At 37.2% G+C, this 11,448-nt stretch overlaps 2 protein-coding genes across 2 annotated transcripts; one reads left to right on the top strand and one right to left on the bottom strand.

Moving 5' to 3' along the window:
• Positions 1,023 to 3,228, top strand: LOC104778428 (L-ascorbate oxidase homolog). The gene is made up of 3 exons (XM_010502872.1): positions 1,023 to 1,360; positions 1,553 to 2,659; positions 2,761 to 3,228. The coding sequence occupies exons 1-3, from the start codon at positions 1,116 to 1,118 to the stop codon at positions 3,056 to 3,058; spliced, it is 1,650 nt and encodes a 549-aa protein (XP_010501174.1). The 5' UTR covers positions 1,023 to 1,115; the 3' UTR covers positions 3,059 to 3,228.
• Positions 4,139 to 8,647, bottom strand: LOC104778427 (kinesin-like protein KIN-14G). The gene is made up of 11 exons (XM_010502870.2): positions 8,175 to 8,647; positions 7,621 to 7,704; positions 7,371 to 7,529; positions 7,142 to 7,248; positions 6,871 to 7,049; positions 6,607 to 6,768; positions 6,304 to 6,519; positions 6,190 to 6,227; positions 5,987 to 6,114; positions 4,706 to 5,897; positions 4,139 to 4,608 (listed from the first exon to the last, which is right to left on the bottom strand). Exons 1-11 carry the CDS (start codon positions 8,365 to 8,367, stop codon positions 4,493 to 4,495), a joined length of 2,574 nt encoding a protein of 857 aa, XP_010501172.1. The 5' UTR covers positions 8,368 to 8,647; the 3' UTR covers positions 4,139 to 4,492.

The following is an 11,448-nucleotide window of genomic DNA, read 5'->3' as shown; positions in this document are numbered from 1 at the left end:
TTTTTTTTGGCACCAGTGACTCCTCAGACATTTCAATGTCTCCTGGTGCCGGACCAAGAAAAACGCTAAGAGCTATATAGGGGGGTGGGTGTTGGTGGAAGTCTGGGCAGACCGAGGTACCCCTACTCGGTTCCGGACATCGGTAGCGATCGAGGGTTTGGTTCCGGATATGCGTCCGAGGGATCTCCGACTGGCCGGTCGCCTGCACCGGACGCCGAAAAATTTTCCGGCGACTTTTCCGGCGACCGGTTTTTCGGATTTTTTCGGAATATCTGGACGAAAGATGGTGATTGGCCGAGGAGAATGGGCGTGTCATGCATGGGCGGACATGGATTCTCCGAGGCCGAAGGGTGGCGGTATATACGTAGGTCGCACGTATTACCGAGATGTCCCCATGGGCATCGTTTCCACCCTCGCCTAGCTGGCTTGTCGTGCTTCGGTGGATAAGCATGGATCCGGCTAGGCTGTTCCGAGGAAAGCAAGATCCACCTTGCAGTTAGGGATTGTCGAAGAGTCGAGCTTGCCCGTGAGTCGTCGAGATTGTCACGGACCTTGGCTTGTTCCTGGTGAACAACCGGGCTTTGGAAAGTGGCTCTCATGTTATTCGTCACCATTGTGTACACATTAAGATAAATATAATTCAGTTATCTCTAGTTATATACTATAGTATTATAGTGACTAAGTTTGACGTGAGAAGTACGGAACTGAAAACACGAAAAGCTGCTACAAAGAAACCAAAGTATCGAGAGGAAAAAAATAGCCTCAGAATTTTTTAGAAACGTTAATCTAAATATTACAACTACTTCTATCTTGGGTTTACATTTTGCTAGCTAATCGATACATTTTATCTTGGTCATAGTTTTGTCATGACATTTTTTTCCGGCAAACATTCTTTTGACGTAGAAACCACTTAATTATTGACATCGTTAGGGGCATTTCCAATATTAGAATACGATCTGAGTTGTACTCATTCAAAGTTTCTCGAATCTTAAAACCAGAAAGAAAGAGAGAGAGANTTTTTTTTTTTTTTTTTTTTTTTTTTGGTAGGAAAGGGTTAATTATACGTAACACAGAAACCAAAATTATTCTCTTTTTTCTTAGGAAAAAAGAGAAAAATGGAGGGAAGGTTATTGACGGTGTTAGTTTGCCTCGTCTCAACGGTGGCGATTGTGAACGCCGGCGATCCTTACTTCTTCTATACATGGAACGTGACATACGGAACTGCCTCACCTCTAGGTGTTCCTCAAAAGGTGATTCTCATCAACAGTCAATTCCCTGGTCCTAACCTTAACTCAACCTCTAACAACAACGTTGTCATCAATGTCTTCAACAACCTGGACGAGCCTTTCCTCTTGACCTGGTACTAATCCACATTGTTTATTCATCTTCTGATAATCTGTTAAAAGGTTTGTTGTTACGGGGATATATATATAGGTCGGACTGTGGAGGCAAAGACTTTAACATTCTTTTAAAATTCCTACAGTTTGTTTGACGCATTTTAACATTCTTGTGATTTGAGTATTAATTAATTAATGATGGACTGTGGATGCAGGAGCGGGATTCAGCACAGGAAGAACAGCTGGCAAGATGGTGTGGCTGGTACTTCATGCCCCATCCCAGCAGGACAGAACTTTACTTACCATTTCCAACCTAAGGACCAGATCGGTTCCTACTTCTATTACCCAACCACTTCTCTCCACCGCTTTGCTGGTGGTTTTGGTGGTCTTCGCGTCAACAGCCGTCTCCTTATTCCCGTTCCTTATGCTGCTCCCGAGGATGAATACACTGTCCTTCTCGGTGACTGGTACACAACTGGCCACACTGCTCTCAAGAACCTCCTTGACAGTGGACGCACCCTCGGATTGCCCAATGGTGTTTTGATCAATGGAAAGTCTGGAAAGGTGGGAGGAAATAACGAGCCTTTGTTCACCATGAAGCCTGGGAAGACTTACAAGTACAGGCTCTGCAATGTTGGGTTCAAGTCTACCCTTAACTTCAGGATCCAGAACCACAAGATGAAGCTCGTAGAGATGGAAGGATCTCATGTTCTTCAGAACGATTATGACTCTCTCGATGTCCACGTCGGCCAGTGCTTTTCAGTTCTTGTGACTGCTAACCAGGCAGCTAAGGATTACTACATGGTTGCATCAACTAGGTTCCTCAAGAAGGAGTTGGGCACCGTGGGTGTGATCCGATATGAGGGTAGCAACGTTCAGGCTTCAACTAAGCTCCCCAAGGCTCCCGTTGGATGGGCTTGGTCTTTGAACCAGTTTAGGTCTTTCAGGTGGAACCTCACCGCTAGTGCTGCCAGGCCTAACCCACAGGGCTCATACCATTACGGAAAGATCAACATCACCCGTAGCATCAAGCTTGTCAACACTAAGAGCATGGTTGACGGTAAACTCAGGTTTGGTTTCAACGGTGTATCACACGTTGATACCGAGACTCCTTTGAAGCTTGCTGAGTACTTCCAGATGGCAGAGAAGGTGTTCAAGTACAACGTGATCAAGGACGAGCCTGCAGCCAAAATCACAACATTGACCGTAGAGCCTAATGTTCTCAACATCACTTTCCGTACCTTTGTAGAGATCATCTTCGAGAACCACGAGAAAAGCATGCAGTCATTCCATTTGGATGGTTACTCCTTCTTCGCTGTCGCGTAAGCTCTTTGCTCCCTTTTCTCTCTTCACTGTATTTTTCTTTCTTTCTTTTATAATTCTATCTTATAATAACTTTGTGTTGTTCCATGGACATTGCCAGCTCTGAGCCAGGGAAGTGGACACCTGAAAGCAGAAAGAACTACAACTTGCTCGATGCGGTTAGCAGACACACCGTGCAAGTATACCCCAAGTCTTGGTCAGCTATCCTATTGACATTCGATAACGCCGGCATGTGGAACATCAGGGCTGAGAACTGGGAGAGGAGATACCTAGGCGAGCAGTTGTATGTCAGCGTTCAATCACCCGAGAAGTCGCTTAGGGACGAGTACAACATCCCCCTCAACACTAACCTCTGTGGCATCGTCAAAGGCTTGCCATTGCCTACAGTCTACACCTAAATCAACTCTACAAAGTGGGGTGCATTATTAATTTAACTAATTAACCCTTTCCTAATTTAAGTCTTGTAATTTGTAAACTAAACTACCAGATCCACTTCTTTCTTATACTATCATTAAAACACAATCAAAGACCAAGTTTTGCTTCCTTTGTTCACACAAACAGTGGAAAAAAGAAATGAACAACATTCTAAAACCAGGCTAAAGTTGATTAGAGCACCAACCACAACTTAATTTGATTTATTGGTTAAGGAATTAATTAGCAGAAACAAACATGGCTTAGAGCTGTCAACAGATATGGCCAAGTAGCTGCATATAATTGAGATATAAAGTGAAGAAGATATTTGGAGTTTGAAGTGAAACAAACCAGAGCAAAAGCAAATGAGCAGAGAGCAGAAATTGACTTATATAGTGAAAATGCTTGGGAGGATGTGAAGAACCTGTCAGAACCGGCGACCTATATTTCATGTATTCAGAAAGCTTAAACCATGAAAACATATGTAAATAGAAGACATGCCAACCAAATATCCAAGAGTTAAGTAGAAAGAATCGCTTTTGATTCAAGATATTTTTAGTTACATCAGATCATAGTAGTCCAGTGTCAAACTGTCCCTTACATTTTTCCCCAATAACAAAGAAATCTGAATTCCGGGTAAGTGTTGATGGTCTCCAAAAGACATCAAAACGACAACCAAAAAGGGAAGAAACAGAGAGTTTATTCTAATGGATCAACCAAAAAAAAACAAATAGCGACTATCAGATTTAAGTCTCTGGTGCTACATTGATTTCAATGATCGATTACTAAACGATTTGAAAATGATACATCTTTCAACCTTGTCAATTTAGAACCCCTTAACGTTCAATTCACACACAACAATCCAACCCCAAAACGCGATGTGTAAAGAGGACAGGAAAAAGCCGATACCTCAATAAACGATCTCTTTTCTTATCAGAGCAAAACAAAAATCTGAAAACAAGAATAAAAGAGTAATCCACACGGAATATTTAACCACAAATTAAGGAATTACGGAAATTAGGGTTTATAAAGAAGAAGAAGATGGTAGTGCATTACCAAAGTCCATACTACACAGTCAACTTCGCTCTCTCCTTATCTCCTCTAATTACACAAGATTACATTGGAGTCTTTGATTATAATTATGCCCCAAATTTTTGTATCTTCTCTATTTTTTTTTGTCTTTTTAATTAAAACTTATAAGAAAAAGAGACAAATTTTCTCTAAAAAGACTTTTGTAAACCTTAAAAAAAAAAAAAGACATGTCAGGTTTTAAACAGAACTATAAAAGATTGGCTTCTACTCAAAAACTGAGTCATTAGACACTAAACAGAACTTAAGAGTTTATTCAAAAAAGAATCATACTTAAATTTCTATTAAAAAATTTGGGGATCTCAATGACGAATAGGATCTGTTTCTTGTCATTACTTCATTAACCCGTTGAAGAAGTCATTGTCATATCCCACATCGATAAACCCTAATCCCAGAAGGATACGGAAGCATAAAGCCTGAAGTTTCTGCATGAACCTTGGAGCGAATCCTGCAACACCAAACCAAAAACAGAATCTTAGAAAAGCGTTTGCGTTTGTCAAAACATTCTTCGCCAGAACACAAACGTGGGTCCAAAAACTGCTTACCTCTTTCTCCCAGGGTTTCTTGTGCTCTAAGCAATGGTGGAGCCACGCCATCCGCGAACGCCAAACCCCTCTGAGAGTTCGGTTTGAGTGATCGATCCAAACCCAATTGCGGTAAGAGCTGTTTCAGATCCCGTTCACGTTCTAACAGCGAGACCGAGGCTGGTGAATCTCGCTCCAAATCCGCTCTGTTGTTGTTGACTCCAAACCATTCATTGTCTATGTATTGGCTAAAACCATCGTTTTCTAAAGTTGGAGGACAGAGAGACTCGTAATCATCTTCATCACTAGGATTTGGGAATCTGGACAAAATCTGATCCTCTTCTTCGGAAGAACAGAGACACTGCAGCTCAAACAGATTTTTAAGCATCGGTGTAGGTTTAACCACTGTCGTCTCACCTCCGTTAGACTCTCCTATATCTTCCAGTTTTTCGAAGAACTCATTTCCAGTGATCTTCTCCGTTGTAAAACTCTGTGTTGATGACTTCTCCAACAACATGTCTAGTTGTTCAGGGCAAGGAGTCCTGGGAAGTTGAGTCTTGTCAAGCCAACTGTTAATCCTAGAAAACTCTCTTCCACCCATCTTCTGCCTCACATCTTTCTCCAGGTTACCCATCCTGGAACGGGGTTTTGTCCCAGATCCAGTCCCCATCTGCAGTACTTTTGGCTTGTGCTCAGACACAACCAACTTAATGTCACACTCAGATATATCCTGACTATACACTGTTGCATCATCTGCTGTATTTTGACGCATTACCCAAGTCGATTTCGAAACGCTCCTGTCTGATGAGTCACAAGCAGACCCAAATCCGTTCTTATTCAAAGGAAGACACACAGATTCAGCTCGGACAGATACCATCGAGTTCCGTCTCGACTTAAAGCCTGAACCATTAGGGATTACGCTAAAATCTGCTCCTGATAATCTTCTGTTGCTGTTAGCTGTTGGTCTCATGAAGCTAGGAAAAACATCTGAAGCACGTCTTGATTTGTTCTTTCGTTTCTTTGGAGTCACTAGGATCTCTTCTCTAATCACATCCTCTTCTTCTTCTTCAGTAACATGAGGCTTACCTGAGAATTTCTCTAATGTCTGGTTTAGATTTCTCATCTCTCTTAATGCTATCTCACGCTCTTGTTCGATCTTTTCCATCTTCTTATGCAGGGTCATCATCAGAGCCTCTTTTTTCACTTGTTCTTCCTACACGTCAAAAGAATCTATAACCCATCAGAAAGTGGAACACTTTAAAAGTAAGTTGGTGACTTTATGCTAGTTATTAATTTAGTTACCGTTGATTCATCCTGCCCTAAATGAGTGTTCTTTGCCCTTGTTGCGAAGTTTAAAGAACATATTGTTTCACACAGATCATCTTCTTTAGGGCTGATATGAACCATCATCAACGTCTTTGAGTCTTGCCCTGAAAATTCAATAACTTAATTTTAATAAACGAGTTTCAGTGAAAACCAAGATAGTTTTGACAGATCTTACTTACCGAGAGAGTCTTTCAGAACCTGTGTGAGCGTGCTGTTCCTGAAACACAGAAAGAAACTCAAAATTTTCAGAATTTGAGACCTCAAAGGTTGAAAAAGGAAAATGATATGTTTACCTGTAAGGAATGTGAGAATTCTTGTGTTGAAGAGAGTTGATGACATCTCCAAGAGCAGACAACGAGAGATTAATGGCTTTGCCTTCATCAAAACGACGACCAATGGCTTTGGTTTTCAACACACGCTCACTTCCTCCAAGGTCCACTAGCCAAATCTTGTTTGTTTCACGCCGTCTCTCAGGAGCTCCATGGCAAGTGATGGATACACGGATCATACTGTTTCATTGGTTTTCCCATCCATATATGAGAGATCAAAGAACATTTTGTAATACAAAAGATGAGATCAAAATTTTGACTTCTTACCAGTGAGATCTGCTGGAAACAGAGTTAGAATTTGTGGAGGCAGTAGCTCTGTTTCGGCAACCTAATTTGTATAACTTGAAGACTTCATTAAAGTCATTCACTTTAATATTCACCAAGTTCTCAATCTCTATCTCTCCCTTTTCATCAGTATGAATCGAAAGGCTGAGAAACAAACATAGAACGAAAAAAACTCATTAAAATATATATACTCTGATCCTTTCAGTGGAGACCTATCTCTGCATATGTTATGAGTATTATTATTACCTTGGAGGTATTGGAGAAATGGGTTTAGTTGCTTGAGAAAGAAGCAAGTCTTTAAGATTCCCCATGTAAATCTCAAGCATGCTAAAGGTGATCTCAAACCTATGATTGCTTTCCTCGACTTGTTTGAACAATCCCTTGATTGCTCGAGGAACAATACCTGGAGAGTTCGGAAGACCCTCCTGCAAAAATGATTCATCCATATTTGATATATCGACTTAAAAGAAACAACAATGCATGAAAACAAAGAGATGTTCTGATTGATCTTTCTAACCATTGTGTAAGTCTTTCCAGTACCGGTTTGCCCGTATGCGAAAATGCAAGCGTTGTAGCCATCGATAACCGATTTGATTACTGGTTCGATCTCCAAGAAAACATCATCTGCAAATTTTGAATACTAATCAAGAACACTTCCATGTATGCATGATCTATATAGGAAACTGAAATATCAAATATGAATTCATAACGCAAGATACTCATAGGAGATCAAAAGCCAAGGCTACCTTGGGATGAATCAGGTTGGAGAACTCTGTCGAAGTTGTAGGTCTTTCTCTTGGTTTCTGTTAACTTGATGATAACATTTCTTGTATCCGAAGTAACTGGTGTTTTCCGTTTGTCGGAGGCTCCTAAGGGCTTGACTCGACAAAACACACGAATGTTCCCTGACAAAATTTTCCAATCAATAAGAATATTACACTATCAAATTGGAATATACAGCTGAAAAATCATAGTGTTTTAATGCATTAAACTAACCTTTAAGGTCCAAGAACTCATTAAGAATCTGTCTTCTCCGTTTGTTCTGATCATTCACATGAACTGTCAGTGCAGAGAGTTGATCTGCAACCAATAATAACAGAAGAAACAGAGCAAAAGACCCTTAAAGTTACAGAGCATATAAATAAATAAGAAATGAAAATATTAACAAAAATCATCTGAATAAACATAGATTCTCATGTTTAATTATATATTATAGTAAATTCTAGCCTGACATATGTAAATCTCTGTTGAGTGTTGACTATATTATTATAAAAGGGATAAAATGTTGTGTGTATTGCAACAAAATTAATACCGAGCAGCCGTTGGATGACTGACACGTAACTCAATACAGTACGAGAGCAGCTGATCCAACGGCTGATATGATTTGCATGTAGTAGGTAATCTCCACCAAAGGTTTTTAATTTCACACAAGAAGACAATAATTTTTTTATACAGAACGAAATAAGAAAAAAATTTATGAACAAAGTTCCAAAGAAACACAAAAATCTCAGAAAAATAAGGAGAGGAATCCGAAGGAAGTGTTGTTGTACCTCTAATGCTCTGTAATTGGGCAGAAGAAACAGAGTCATCGTCTTCTTTTTTCTTTGGCGTCGAAGAAGGAACATTGTTGACGATGTTGCATACAGATTTAACCCAAGCTGAAGTCAGATGAGATTTCAAACCGAGCAAAGAATGGATTGTCTCGGGCAGATTCCGAACCGGTTTCGATCTTGTTCCCTCCATGGTTAACTCTTGAATCTTTGGTGTTAGAAAAACAGAGCAAAACAGAGGAATCGGATTGTGATTTCACTGAACCTTTGCCGAGAAAAGTGAAAGGAGAAAGAGAGAGAGGGAAGTAGTGAAATTGGAGTCAGAGCTCATCAATGGTGGAGAAGTTAGAGATTAGTTTTTTTTTTTTTGTAAAGATGACGAGAAAAAAAAAATATGAAGAGAATGTTCTTCAAGATCAAAGTCTCTCTGCAGGTGTGCCCATTTATATGTAAGATGTAGAGAGAGCCTTTAAATACAAAAATATGATTTGCCTTGAAGAAGAGATAATTGTAGCTGCTTTTTAACACTTGACACTGGTCAATATCACCAAATGGAAATATAATTTCATATAACTATTATTAGCATAATAATAATTACTATTCCCCATTTTTTTACTAAAACAATATTGAGAATAAAATGATACTTGTAAAGTGTTCATATGATTATTATTTTTTAAATATATATATAACCAAATCAGGTTTAACGGCTGTGGATGAGTTCATCCAATCTACCAATATTTAGTTATTTACAGTTTTGTATTTTATTTATTTCTTAAATAATTTACTTAGAACTAAATTTAGAGTTTTTGCTTTAATCCATATATTAACTTTTAGTCTTCATATCAATAAATTTATCAAATAGAAAATGATAAAAAGTAGTGATTTGTTTGACCAAAAAAAAACAAGTATTGATTTTATATTATTTACTATTTTATATTTTACTATATAAAAGATATCTATTAATGACGAATACCGACTAATAGTCTGTATTATAATCTATAAAAGTTATTATTCAAAAGGAAATGTATGTTACTAATTACGATACCGAATATTAGTCTGTATTATAGTTTACAAAATTTATTATAAAGAAAGAAATGTATGTTCTTAATAAAAATACCTATTATTAGACATTATTATAATTTACACAAATTGTTATAAGAACAAAATATATGCTGTCAAAAATATGATTTTTTATTCAATTCAATGAAAGAGAAAAAGAAAAGTAAAAGACACGAACATATTTATGTTCTAATTGTCTAATTATCAATAGTGTGATTTTTTTTTTTTTTTTTTAGTTAAAAAAAAGGGATTGGACTTATAGCGGTTGAACCTATGTAAACTGAAATGTAAGCATTTAAAAAGACATGAATTGGATTTCTGCTATAACTAGAAGGGTTAATTTTTGAAAAAGTTGATTTCGGTTTTGAGAGATATATGATAATATGAGTCTAAGCATGAAAATTAACAAAAATAAAAATAGTTTTAACAATGTATATAATTGACATTAACATGTAGCATGATGATTTGTATTAGTTTTGTTGTTTCGTCACTTTCTGCATTTAAACGCACATACTGAATTAATGTTGTTAGAAGAAAAATCAACCAAATATACCCTAACAAAGGTAATGGAGTTATATTGGTCCGAAGCCAACGTCTATCAGACTCGAAAATGAGAGGAAAAAAACGAAATTGGTCCGAAGAAAATCTGTTTCTAGATTTTTAGATTAAATTTTCCTTTAGTTTTGTTGGCACATACAAAAGAATCAATCAAATGGTAACACTCGTGACAAAACTCCCATGTGACAACAACATGAAGCATAACACTTCATGATGATAACAATACATTGTCTTATACTTTTTAAAGCATAATTATAAATTACGAGTTAGCATGTTCTCTGTTTTTGGAATTTCGCTTCCAAATTTACATTGCAATTTTCTTGATAGTTATTTTAACATGCAAGAGTATATTTGGAAAATTTAAAGATCAATCTTTTTTTTTTAATCATTTCCATCCAAAATGTAACTAACACTAACGGTTAATTAAAAAAAAATGTTTTTGACTTATTAGTTAGAGAAAATTTTGTAAATGTACTGTTAGATTCAAATATAAATAACGTTGTGCTACGTACTATATAATGCCTTCACAATCAAAATGATTTTTTCTTTTCGCAATCAAAACGATATCACAACATGTTTTCAAAGAAATAAATACTTTCCAGCTTAAATTGTATAAATGCAATGAAGAGTTCACCTGTCATGATGGATCCATCAACGGATAACGCAATCTCACTTGCTATCGTCTATGGTTAGAGTAAAAGTCTCTTCAATGTCTCTTTCTTACAATCTATCAAAATTTCATTACCAAAAAAAGAGAGAGAGAGATTAAAAACAAAAAAAAGAGAGAAATGCAAAAGAATATAGATTAAAAATGCAAAATAAAGAAAAGTAATGCTATAACAATATTATCATGTTTTGGAGAAATACGCCTACATAGACCAATAGATGAACAGAAGATTTGTTATTTTTTCCCAATATAGGTTGACCCAAACATCTATGTGACTTAGTACTGTCAAATAATTTTTATTTCCAATGAATATTTGAACATTGAATAGTGTTACTTTCCATATATATATATATATATTCGAAAAACACATTTTGTAACATTTTTATACAAGTTATTTATTCTCTCGATTGATTATCTTAACATTTCTACATCTCCGATAAACTATATAGTTTTAGAATCTGGGTGTATATATTTGATCTTCAGTAGGGAAACAAGTATATGTTTTTTTGGTTTGTATAACCGACCAAGTACCATAGTGAAATTTGTAGAAGAAAATTTTGAATTCAAATTCAGCTGGGCTTGCCAACTAATTTCTGACTGGCTAAATTAAGTTTAAGTTATTAAATGTTTTTTTTTTCTTGAGTGATTTTTCCATACATAGAGAAAACTAATCAGTGAACGAGACGTGAATATCTTGCCCACAGTCTCTCTCACGGGACCGTCTCTCTCACACATGACATGAGAATTCATCACCAGAATCTCTATCACGGAAGCTTAAGCATTTCGTTTGGCAATGTGTGACTGGGTGCTTGGCAACATGTCAACGCCTGCATCATCGCCATATTGGTAGAGATAAAGATTGTCCTAGATGTGGAGCGGAGGAGGAAACTATAAACCATGTGCTATTTGAATGCCCCCCAGCACGTCAAGTATGGGCTTTATCGACAATCCCTTCCCATCCTATGGTGTTCCCTTCATCTTCCCTATATA

The sequence above is a fragment of the Camelina sativa genome, chromosome 3, assembly GCF_000633955.1.
Source record: "Camelina sativa cultivar DH55 chromosome 3, Cs, whole genome shotgun sequence".
NCBI lineage: Eukaryota > Viridiplantae > Streptophyta > Magnoliopsida > Brassicales > Brassicaceae > Camelina > Camelina sativa.
This window is presented reverse-complemented; position numbering and strand designations above follow the sequence as displayed.

Bases quoted from the DNA above. Each gene is read 5' to 3' on its own strand.
- LOC104778428 (XM_010502872.1), top strand. From the start codon at position 1,116: ATGGAGGGAAGGTTATTGACGGTGTTAGTTTGCCTCGTCTCAACGGTG. The intron at 1,361-1,552 runs GTACTAATCCAC...CTGTGGATGCAG, and splicing joins GAGCCTTTCCTCTTGACCTG to GAGCGGGATTCAGCACAGGA. The intron at 2,660-2,760 runs GTAAGCTCTTTG...GGACATTGCCAG, and splicing joins TACTCCTTCTTCGCTGTCGC to CTCTGAGCCAGGGAAGTGGA.
- LOC104778427 (XM_010502870.2), bottom strand. From the start codon at position 8,367: ATGGAGGGAACAAGATCGAAACCGGTTCGGAATCTGCCCGAGACAATC. The intron at 7,050-7,141 runs GTTAGAAAGATC...TCATTTTTGCAG, and splicing joins CTGGAAAGACTTACACAATG to GAGGGTCTTCCGAACTCTCC. The intron at 6,228-6,303 runs GTAAACATATCA...TCTGTGTTTCAG, and splicing joins AATTCTCACATTCCTTACAG to GAACAGCACGCTCACACAGG.